The sequence below is a fragment of the Sceloporus undulatus genome, chromosome 1 (assembly GCF_019175285.1).
Source record: "Sceloporus undulatus isolate JIND9_A2432 ecotype Alabama chromosome 1, SceUnd_v1.1, whole genome shotgun sequence".
In the NCBI taxonomy this organism is placed as follows: domain Eukaryota; kingdom Metazoa; phylum Chordata; class Lepidosauria; order Squamata; family Phrynosomatidae; genus Sceloporus; species Sceloporus undulatus.
Window position 1 is genome coordinate 356,106,009 of NC_056522.1, and position 12,316 is coordinate 356,118,324.

General features: G+C 38.5%; 1 protein-coding gene across 2 annotated transcripts in view; it reads right to left on the minus strand.

The window, feature by feature from the left end:
- ATG2B (autophagy related 2B) overlaps positions 1-12,316 on the minus strand; it is a 67,108-nt gene that overhangs the window by 48,351 nt on the left and 6,441 nt on the right. For both annotated transcript variants that reach the window (XM_042448562.1, XM_042448552.1), the window contains exons 2-6: positions 10,604-10,766; positions 8,012-8,164; positions 6,413-6,515; positions 4,493-4,655; positions 2,484-2,663 (exon numbers count right to left, since the gene is read on the minus strand). In XM_042448562.1, coding sequence (XP_042304496.1) covers positions 2,484-2,663; positions 4,493-4,655; positions 6,413-6,515; positions 8,012-8,164; positions 10,604-10,766 — 762 coding nt within the window. The remainder of the gene's footprint in view (positions 1-2,483; positions 2,664-4,492; positions 4,656-6,412; positions 6,516-8,011; positions 8,165-10,603; positions 10,767-12,316) is intronic.

Genomic DNA, 12,316 nt, shown 5'->3' on the forward strand with positions numbered 1-12,316 from the left:
GCTGTGGAAATATAAATATTAAGAGAGCCAGGTTTTCATATGCATGAAAGCCATGCAAAACAAAACTCGACAAGTAGGCATTTGTGGAGGTTGACAATGTTTGAAATTTAAAAATCATGAATTCAGCCATCAGTAGTTTTTACAAATATGACAGAATTTCAGTGCCTCTTGCTGACCACATTAATGCCCAAGTTCACACATTGCGTTTACCCAAAGAAGTCCATGTTTGCCCTGAGATGTTAGCCTTGGGTCCCCTATTGGGGGAAGGATGGGATAAAAATAAAATAAGTAATCAACCATCAGATAGTCTGGAATGAAAGGCAACTACCTTCAAATTAAACATTGAAAAATAAAGGATCTAAGAGGCAGTACAGACCGGCAATGGTGCCCCTCTGGGGACACAAAAAGAACCTGCCGAGAAGCAGGTTCTTTTTTGTCCTTCCCGAAGCTGCAGCGTCTGGTTGCCGCAACCTCCATCTGGGGAAAAAACGGGCAGCGTTGAGCCACCCATCTGTCGAGCCCCTAAGTTCGAGATAAGAGGGCAGACCCTATAGACTTTGATTAATTAATTAAATTGATTTTTAGAGGGTTATATTGCCAATCTTGCAACAGACTGGATAAGCTGAAGAGTGCCTTACAGCTTTTTTTAAAAAAAATTCTAATCAACATTATTCTAGGATTGCAGCAGTTCTAAATGGTTTCTGTCTCACATATAAATGCATGTTACACTTCCAGCACTTGTAGAATGTAAAGGTCTCAACTGCTGTACAAATTCTATGAAGATACAGAGGAAAACAGCTTTTTTCCCTTTTTTTGATACTCTTGACAAAATATGTTTTGCATCTCTATCCCTTCTGGTACTGTACTCTTTTCCCTTCCTGTCTATTACCACAACAAAAACAAGTGTTGCCATATTCTACTAAAATGAGGCCGAACAGCTCTAAAATTGCCAATACGTTCCTCTTTAACCAATTTCTGAAAAGTTCTACAGTGCAGTGATGCTGATTTCAAAGAAAAAGGCACTTTTCTCCATACTGTATCTAAGTGAAATGTACTTTTGCCCTTACAAAACTATAATATTCAATGTGTGTAAGTACTTTGTTTAACCAAACAGCTTGCCCAAAACAGTGCTAGCATTACAATTTTTGTTAAGTTCAGGTTCCTCAATAACTTGCCCATCTACTTTATATCCTTTATACAGTTGGCCCTCCGTTCCAGGCGCTCACTGTGAAAATGGAGGTTCATGCATATTCAAGCCTCATAGGCTTGAATAGGGTGCACCCCTATGCGCACAGCCCGGGTGCACGTGTCATTGGAAATAGGACAGGTTACCCCTCCGCAAATATTCAAGGTCACAAATCTCTGCAAGTTAGGAAGGGCAACTGTATTTGCTGCTAAAAATTTAGAGGGGGGGGGCAGAAATCCTGTTACTGAGCAGTAGTGAACAATAGCCACTGAGAGTGTCCACTGGAAGTTACTGGGGTGGGTAGGTTTTTCTGGCGAGTATTTGACAAAGGAGGTGGGTGGGATACTTTAGAACTGTTTTGTTGCTCAAGGGCATGTGGACAATAGACAAACATTTCATTTGTTCTGTCCACTCTGCTTCTTCAGGTAGTTAAAAAAACCAATAAAGAGATGCTTGCTACCTATGCCAATATGAAGAACTTCACTATAGTGGCCATTCACTGAAGGGACTGGGTGATAATAAATTTATCTTAGGCAACATTCAAATATTATATTTAACCATTTTGGATCCAGATCCTGGCTTGTAACCATGGTTAAAACAAACAATGATTTAGTGTTATGTTCAAAGCTGTTGCAGCTGCTCAAGTCAATACAGAATGGCAGAGGTTGTCATAAATATGGCACATGCAATTAGCATCTGCCCATCCAATGACTCAAAAAAATTCAGCAGCTACAACAGCTGTAGAAAAGAGTGGGGGAGCATCAGCTATCAGGTACATATGTTACCTTGATTCTGCCCTGGGCTGGCTGCAAAAAGAAGTAAAAGGAAGCACACACTATCTATAAGCACAGACTCGAGATTACCCATAAGAGTTTTAAATGATGCCCATGCAATCTCATAGCAAACACAACATGTGTCCCCCTTTCCACATCCAGCAAAATACAGGGCGCCCTTCCCTTAACCCCCCCCCCCCGGCTTAAGGAAAATTCCGTCGATGCTCAAGCTCCATTTAAGACAATGGGCCTTGTGCACGTGGCGCGCCATTGCCTTTTATAGTGAGCGGCTTTCAGCACAAGCTGAAAGCTGCGTAAAGTGCACTCACATATGACATGGGTACACTGTAGTCAGAGCTCAACCATAAACAAGGAAAATGAAAGAGGAAGATATCTACATTAAGCCTTGGACTAACACAAAAGAAGGAGAAGACATATGCCTGCAATTTATATTAAGAATGGAATGTCAGAACTGATAATCTGAATATCTACCATTACTTGTCATACTGGAAGCAACAACTAACCTTTGCTCCTGGCAGCACTTCATTTTGCTTTAATGTAAGGCTGAGTTCCATCTTTCCAATCAATCTACATATCTGTACAGGGTCGGAAGGAGAAACCTCGGGCACATTTCTTGCTAACTGTGGATGTGGTTCATAGACAATTTTAGGATTCCAGCTAGGTGAAAGTTTTGGTTCTGTTACCTTTAAAATAAGTATGAAAAAGGGTTAGAAGATATGCAATTAACAATACTCTGGGCATCATCTTGATTACACACAGTATGGATCTCTGTGTATGTAGAGTTCAAAGATATACCGTATATACTCATGTATAAGTCGACCTCGTGTATAAGTAGAGGGCAGTTTTTGGATCCAAAATAATGGATTTTGATATGACATGTGGATAAGTCGAGGGGCAAACACTGGAGGATGTTACAAATGATCTAAAGGAAGGAAACAAAGTGCCATTTCTCTCCTTATATCTCCCTCTCTGGACCTCTCCCAAGCATCAGTCTTGGCATGGAAAAGGGGAAACAAACCTCAGCACACGCACACACACACACTCTTCCCCTTACCAGAAGCATCTCTAAGGCTCATGGCTTGCGAAAAGGAGGACAGACCCCACTGTCTCTCTGCTTGTCACCCCCAGGAGTCCCAAGGCTCATAGCTTGCAAAAAGGAGGACAGACCTTTCTCTCTCTCTGCCTTTCACTTCCAGGACTCTCAAGGCTCATAGCTTGCAAAAAGGAGGACAGACCTTTCTCTCTCTCTGCCTTTCACCCCCAGGACTCCCAAGGATCAGGGCTTGCAAAAATAGAGGACAGACCTTTCTCTCTCTCTGCCTTTCTCCCCCAGGACATCCAGGCAAAACGGGGTACAAGCCAGGGCATACAGTACCTCAGCAGCAAAGACAAAAACAGACACACACACACACACAGAGGGAAGTGCATGGCTTCAAACAGGGAGCCGTTACAAGGCTACAGAGAAAGGTGGGCACTTCTTTCAAGAAATTTATTAGCATTAACTCATTGCTCCGTACATAAGTCTATCCATGATTTTCGAGTTCATTTTGGGGCATAAATTTTTCGACTTATAGTTGAGTATATACAGTAGCTGTGTTAGTTTGTAGAATCAGTATGTAGAGAGATCTAGTAGCATCTTTAAGACTAACTGAAATAAAGAAGTTGGCGGCATGAGCTTTCATAGACACTTTCACAGAGACTCCACCATATGCATCTAAGGAAGAAGTCTACGAACACTCATGCTGCCAACTTATTTCAGTTAGTCTCAAAGATGCTACAAGATCTCTCTGTGTATGTGTGTTTAATAGATAATTCTCCAGTACCTATCATAAGTCAGTAGTATGTAACACAGAGACAGAGGGCACTGCAATGGTGTGATGTATCCATTTTTTAGTATTACAGTGCCATCTTGCCTTCATAGCAAATGACTAGGAAACCATATGGAACACAGATTGTGAGCTCAATTTAATGCTTTAATATAGTACCAAGTTTTAATTATACATTTTAGTATGACATAATATTGGCAGTCTATACACCAAAGTACAACAGCTGAACTTTCTACATTAATCTTTCTGGTACATTTGTATGTTGTTTTCTCCAAAGGTGCTCAAAGTAGCAGTTTAGACAAGCAGCAACTCTCTGATTGAGAGAGTCTCTAGATTGACCATGTTGCTCAATGAGTGACCAAAGCAGAATGGCAATCTGAACCTGGATTTATTAGAACCAAGTCCACATTATAAATCAAATGTTCTTATTGAGAAATCTTTAACCACAAAATAGAGACATATGTTTGGATAAACTGGAATTAATCCAGGATTTAGCTGGTATTAAACACCTAGCCCTGACAGAACTAGAATCTAAGACATTCAACACTGCAAAAACTGAAAGTAAAAAAATAAGCAGGTACATGTAGTGCCTTTGTCACAAACAGAATGAATATATGAATTTAGATTAATGTTTTCTAGGCATTATCAACTATGCATATACATATGGATTTCAAAAATGCTTTTACCAATTGTGTAGCTGAACACACTGGAGAGGATTTTGTCGATGCTGGAAATTCATCCCAGAAGAATGAGACACCTGAGAGCTGTAGTAATTTGTGAGCAAATGCGGTGGGCTGATGCACATTAATTCCAGAGCATTCATCAGCAGTTTCATCACAGTACATTGTTCTGCAAGGGTAGAAATAAAGGAATAAAATAAGGACAGAAATAAAGATTACGCTTTTCTTTGTAATTAATGTTGTATCTCCACCCATGTTTGTTTTTCTAATAAGACACACTGATGATCCTACATGGAGAGCTTTAGATTGTCTTCTTGTTGTTGTTAACTGCCCTCGAGTCGATCTTGAGTCACGGAGACCCTATGGATGAGACATCTCCAAGTCCCCCTATCCTTCACTGCTCTACAAAGGTCTTGTAGATTCAGGTCCATTACCTCCCTAAGTGGGTCTGGCCATCTTGCATGTGGTCGTCTTCTCTTTCTACTATCTTCTACCAATCCTAGCATTATTGTCTTTTCTAATGAGTCATGCCTTCTCATGATGTAGCCAAAGTGACAGTCTTGGCTTCCAGAGAGAGTTCAGGCTTGATCTGCTCAAGGATTCATTTGTTTGTCTTTTTGGCTGTCCACAGTATCTTCAGCACTCTTCTCCAGCACCACATCTCAAATAAGTTGGTTTTCTTTTTATCCACTTTCTTCATTGTCCAGTTCTCGCATGGTGATGGGAAATACAATAGTTTTAACAATTCTAACTTTAGTGTTCAGCTGTGTATCTTTAGTCTAGGATCTTGTTCAGTTCTTTCATAGTTGCGTTTCCCCTTCCTCTTCTTCTGATTTCTTGACTGCAGTCTCTTTGTTCTGATCAATGTTTGATCCAAGACACCAGAAATCTTAACTATTTTGATTTCTTTATTATCTAGGTTGAATTTATGTAGATCCTCTATGGTCATTATTTTTGTTTTCTTTATGTTCAACAACAAGCCTGCCTTTTCACTTTCTTCCTTGACGATCCTTAATAAAAGTTCTAAGACCATGATGTTTTCCACTAGAAGCATGGTGTCACCCTCTATCTTAGATTATGTTCCTTCCACCTATCTTTACTCCTCCTTCTTCTGAGTCTAATCTTGCTCTTTTTATGATATTTCTGCATACAAATTGAAAAAGTAGGGTGATAATATGCAGCCTTATCTGACTCCTTTGCCAATCAGGAACCATTCTGTTTCTCCAAATTCTGTTCTAACAGTTGCCTTTGTCCTAAGTACAGATTTCTCATCAGGACTATCAAATGTAGTGGCACTCTCATGTCTATAAGAGTGTCCCATAGCTTTTCATGATCTATGCAGTCAAAGGCTTTCCTATAGTCTATAAAACAAATGCTTGTTTTCTTTTTTAATTCCTTGGTGCATTCCATTCACCATCATATGTTTGCTGTGTGGTCCCTAGTGTCTCTGCCTTTACTGAACCCTGCTAGCATTTCTGGGATGTATCTCTCAATATATGATTTGAGTCTATGTTGTAGAATTTTAAGCATAATTTTATTGAATGCTACTCTGGGGAAATAGTTCAACTATTTTAATTTAGATTCTGCTAACTTTATCATCCTTATGGACTGCAGTGCATGTGTAGAAGATTTTTCAGGCCAATCACATGATAACATTATTGTACCACTGAGGCTTAGGAAATGTCCAGGTACTGTATATGCAATATATTCTATAACATCACTGATGTAATGGGTTGTGTGACAGAACCATGCCTTCTTCTGGTAAATTTCCAATCAAGATCTAAAGATAAAAGAACAGTGCACTCCCACATTCCAGTCATTGTGGAGCTCAGCAGTACTTGTATCACAAGACCTCATATACATTACAAGTTAACATTTTAAGCTTCACTTAGAAGAAGCAGGGGAGGGCAGAGGCACCTTACTTACTTGTCGATGTGAATTTCAAGTGCTGTTCCACTTTTAGAATTATCTGGCACATGCTCGATTCTCAGAACAGTGTCTAAAAAGTTGACTTTCACTCTTCTTAAAACTATAGCAAAAAAAATTAGAGATGGGGTCACACACAAAAGTGAAGACTATATACATGATATTGCATTTGGTTACTAATTTTTGCATCCCCCCCCCCCAATAGATAGGGATTTCCTGCATGCAAACCCCTCTCTCTCTCTCTCTCTCTTTCTTTCAAATTAACCATGTGATTTAGGTCACTTCTCCTTGGGACTAACAGATTCTCTCTAAAGATTTTCTCCTGACCTGTTTGGTCCTCCATCTTCCTTCTCTCAACTTTGTTTGAAAAGATGGTGAGATAACCTGAACTATTCACTAGCTAAATTAGGATATAGCCTTTTATGTAAATATAGATTAAAGCCATTATAAACTCTTGTTTGAACTACAAGCTATTTGTGTTGTTTTTGGAGTCAGTCTCAATTCTTAGGGAAGCATAGACAGACAAGAGCACATTTCTGCTACTCTGCTGATTTAAAGCTAGACCCTTTGACATTTTTGATATTTAAATATTTTGGCGCTAAACAGACAGGCAAAAAGAGGTGCTTTCAGGCTGACTTGAAGGTGTGGCGTTTAGATGACACATGTCTTGAAGCCAGCAGGAAAGTGCCCGCTAGGTGCCTTATGCAGAGAAAAGTCGTTTCAAAGAGAAGCAGTTTTTTCCCGCTTCTTCCTGGTTTGCAGCCATATCATGTGGTCATGACGTGAGCACTCCAGCTGCCTTGGGAGCCAGCAGTGCGGTTGGTGGGGCTTCAATGTGGCTTCAGAAAAGGCAACTTAAAGCCACTTTTCCCTGCCCATCTGTTTTGCCCCTTTATTTCCTTAAAAAAGGCTGAAGACTTAGAAAACTTAAATTACCCTACAGAAATTGATGCACCTATTCTCATAAATGGAAAGCCCAGTGAAGCCCCATCTCTCTTCAGGTATGTAAGTTCTCTGCCTCATTTTGCACTACTCATCACACAGAAGAGGGTCCTGGTATGTGTTGCTCCAGTTAACTGCCCAGCCCTTCCTTTATTCCTGAGTGCAGGAGTATCTTGACACGATATTGCTAAATAATAGCAGGAAACAAATCTACTGGCCTTCCCTTTTATATGATTGCTCTACAGTGGTCCAAGCATGAGACCTGGAGGTGTGGGATTTATCTATATTCACACAGAACTAAATCATGACTCAAATGTTTAACTTCACATCTATTAACAAACAATAATTTCTTACTGTATACTATTAAGATTAGGTTTTTATATAAAAACTTACAGTATATATTAATGTCTATAAATTTTAGTAAAAAGGTTGACCCAGAAAAACTGAGTCAAATTCTCCATAAGGCCCTGAACTTATACATGGCGTCAATTTATAGCCAAATATATACGATAATTGTTTTCATCAAATAAGTTGATAACATTAGCAACTATCATTTTCAAAATAAAAGTATAACACTTAGATTCACTTGACAAAATAATGCATAGCTTTCCAAACTGTAACTTTATATTGATACGTCATATAGGGAATAAACAGTACCTGTTTCAATCGTTTCAGCAAACTTCTCAAGTCCTTCAAAAGGCTGGGACCCTTCTCCTTGTTCATCTGTCAATTTTTGGCTAAGGCATTCTTTTGCAAGCTGCATACTACTTGTCATGAAGCTTGACCAATACATAGGCTCTGAACCAGAAGCTGCAGAATAAAAATTAAGTCTCAGGTGTTTTGCCATTAATAGGCTTTAAAGCCATAGTGTATTCACATAGAAATCTCCCTTGAATGAATAAAAAATACAGCATGTGAAGAACAAGTATAACACTTTTTTCTCTGTGTGTGAAGAGATCTAAGGATAGAAATATACTCTCCAATTTCCAAATTTATATCTGAACTGTTTCAGCAGTACTATTTTTACACAGTTGTATGTGTGGCCATTTACAAGAACACAAATTCCTTATTATGATATTTAACAGCTATTAGTCCATGTCTGGGCACCATCCATATTGCTTGTTGCGATCTTTAAAGTCCCATACAACTTGAGTCTAAGCTATTTGTTGGACCACACTTCTATGTATGAGCTGATTAAGAAAGGCAGATAGGGAATAGGGATTCAACCTGTGCTGGAGGGGGGTTATATTTCCTCTGAAATCTGAGGTGTGTAGCTTGGGTGTACTCCTGTACTCAGCCTTGAGCCTGGAGGCCCAGGTTTAGGTGATAGCCAGGGGTGTTTCTTGTCCAGCGAAAACTAGTACACCAGCTATACAGTTCTTGGAGAGTTAGATGTCTGGCCATTGTAACACATGCCTTGATGACATCCTAATTAGATCAATATAACACACTGAACATGAGGTTACTTCTGGAAACTGCCCAGAAACTGGTTGTTTGGAGCATATACCATGGGCCCGTTCCAGACCCCCCCCCCCATAAAGGAAATACCACACATGCTCGAGCCTCATTTAAAACAATAGGGCTTGTGCATGTGGCGCAGCACATGCGCCATTGTCACTACTAGAGTGCAGCTTTCAGCATAAGTGGAAAGTCTCTTTTCAGTGGCTGCTCCTCTCTTTTCATTGGCAGACAAAAGGCTTCAACTTTTAACTGATTGAAGCATAAGAATGTTCAATTTGTTTCTAATTTTTTTAAATTAATGTTTTCATTGGAGTGGTTCTTTTAATTTTTTTAATGTACTTTATACATTTAAATTATATTGTAAGCATTTTGGATCCCATATTTGGAGAAAGGTGAGATGTATGAAAGATAAAATAAAATAAAAATTAAGATAATGTGTGGAGACCCTTCCTTGCTAACACTACCCACACAGACAAGTGTGATGAAGACATGAGAATGGGCCTTCCTTGTGCTGTTTCCAGATTATGGGACTTTTCTTCGAAGAGAAGCTAGGCTAGCTTCTTCCTGTTGTGCTAGTGTTGGCCAACAACTCTTTTTATTCAGGATAGCTTTTCGGAACTGGCTGACTGAGGAAGCAACTTTTTAAAATGGGCACTAGATTTTCCTCCCACACCTTTTTAATGTGCTTTTAAAATTGTACTTACTGTATATACTCATGTATAAGTCTAGAAATTTAAGTCAAAAAATTAACCCTAAAAAGCTGAGTTGACTTCACCATGGGTCAAAGTACTGTATCTTAACTCTTATTTAAAAGAAGGAACCAGTATAATCTGTCCTGGAAGCACGGATCCCCCTCTACTCTCATATCCACCCAGCCTTAAGAGTGAGAACAAAGAGCTATGTCTGTTGGAATTTTGTAAGTTCCTCAACAACGCTTTCCTTTGATTCATCCTTTAGATCCTTTGCTATATGCTCCTAAGTTTTACCCTTGACTTATCCATGAGTCATATCAAAATCCATAATTTCAGCCCCAAAACTTGCCCTCAACTTATACATGAGTTAGACTTATAGTCGAGTATATACAGTAATTCAGTGTTTGTTTTAATATGACAATCTGTTTAGTTATCTTTTGATACTGTAACCTGTTATATTTTTAGATGTATCTGTTTTTAAACATGTTGTGAGTTGCCTGTACTGCTAGTGCTGGGAGAAAGGCATGATATAAAATAAACAGAAATGACCGTTCGTGGATTACACGCTGCCATCCCTTTCATTACTTCCTTCTGCAGATTTCTGGAGAACACTGATCTAGAATATGAAAACAAAGGAGAACAGCCTAGGAAACAAAATATAACGGTGAAGAAGACTATTTGTATAAACAGTGTTTTTAGTATGTGGGAAGTGTGTGGGATTTGCCTGTATTGCCAAAACGGTTTAACACTGGCAGACCAGAGCACTCTTGCATCATATAGCTGCGTCATCTCTGTGTCACTTAATGAAATGTCATTTTAATGTCATTTTAACAGGGATGTATGCAGTTTATTTCAATTATCCTGGAAGCCTCCAAGTAAATATGGTCCCAAGCCTCATAATAATAATAATAATAATAATAATAATAATAATAGCCTGCTTCTCCCTGAGGTTACAATCATACAAGGATACCTGAAACAGGCATTCATTTTCACCACTTATGTTAAACTAAATGAACACAATAACACTGACAAAATGAAGAAAATAAAGCTTGAACAAGAACAAGACAAATAATAATGGCAAGCAAATTAGATTTACCTAGTCGGGGCCTTGGTCTGAAGATCATCTCTAAGCCTTTTACTTCAAGTGCACAATTATCTTGAAGCAGAGAGCCCCAGGGAATGGACAGAGAAATTGACTGAATAAATCCCTCAGTGACTTCCAAAGGAGCATCTGCTGACTCCAGAATCTCATTAAGACTCTAAACCAAGGAGGGAAAATAGACAACTTTTGTAAAGTAACATAAGCAGAATTTGTTCCATTTTTCTTCACATCTATTGCATTTTAGATTAAAATGTCTAAAAATAAAGCAATTTCCCTACAGAGGTACACATTAAGCTAAGAAACTTTTAAAAATTAATTTCAAAGAGTTATAGAGAAAAATGGGAGTTTCTGAGTATAGTCAGCCCTCGTTATCCATTGATTTTTTAAATCCATGGATTCAAGCATTTATGGCTTGAAAATGCGTTAAAAATATATACCGTAAATTCCAGAAAGCAAATCTTGATTTTGCCATTTTGCATATTTTCTATGCTATTGTATTGAATGGGACTTGAGCATCCACGGATTTTGTTATCCACGAGGGATCCTAGAACCAAACCCCAGCTGATAACAAGGTTTTTAGTATACAATATAGGACTTTGATCAGACAATAAACTATGCAAGATTTATAGCTCAATATAGTATTCAATGGAAGTTGATTATTATTGTAATCCCATAAAATGTTATATTTTGCTAATGCATTCAATTTCAGCTCAATCAGTTAACAAATATGACATTTTCAAGTGTTACCACAACTACATTTTCTGTTGCAAAAAAGCAAAACACAAAAATTAATGTAGCAGGCAAAATGTTTCTGTAAAAATATTCATTATAATACAAGTAATTAACCACCATTTTATGCCCATTTTTATGCTCCCTGCACTATGACAAAAGAATAAAAAAGAATTGTGCTTGCTTAGCTGCATGTTATTCTGTACATCAGTTTTGAAATAGACTGGAAAATTATTCATGGTAATAAACTTACATCAACCATTTCAAATACTCAAAAAAAGAACAAATTGTGTAGAAAGGCAAAATGGTTAGATTTACTGAGAAGACAGAGGCTTAAATTCAAGTGTTGGTTCCAACTAGAGCAGATCTACTGAAACCAATGAAACGTAGATGTTGTTGCACCAGGATTTCAAGACCCAACTCTTGAGACTGCAACTTGATTCAGGCCATATATTGAATCCAAGTGTGTACAGTATTTCTCAAGGGACTTAGCTTATAAGCTTGAAAACTTTTTCTTGCTACAAACATCCACAGTCCTCCCCAACATTACATTCGGGACACTGTGGAGACTAAAGAAAGGTGGTGAACCAAACATGGCCCATTGCTCCAGCAGTTCCACCTGGGAGGAAGCAGCCTAGACTTTAAAAAGCCTCAAAAACATTAGTGAAAATACATAGTGACAGTCATGCCCAAATGGAAAACAGATAAAGATTTGCATGAAATGTTCACCAAGCAGTGACTGCCTGATGTCATTATGACAGTGACAGGTCTCCAGTGATCATTCTATTTCATTGTATTATCAACCACTGTTCTGTTTGCTTGCTCTTTGAAGAACTGTTATATATTCTGACTCACAATTATGATGTGAGGAACCACATGAAACAGAAAAATATTTTAAAGCTAGTAATAAAACCTGGTCATGAAAACATCAAAAAATTTTGGGCAACAGGCCTTGAGTTAACAGGTGGGGGGGGGGGA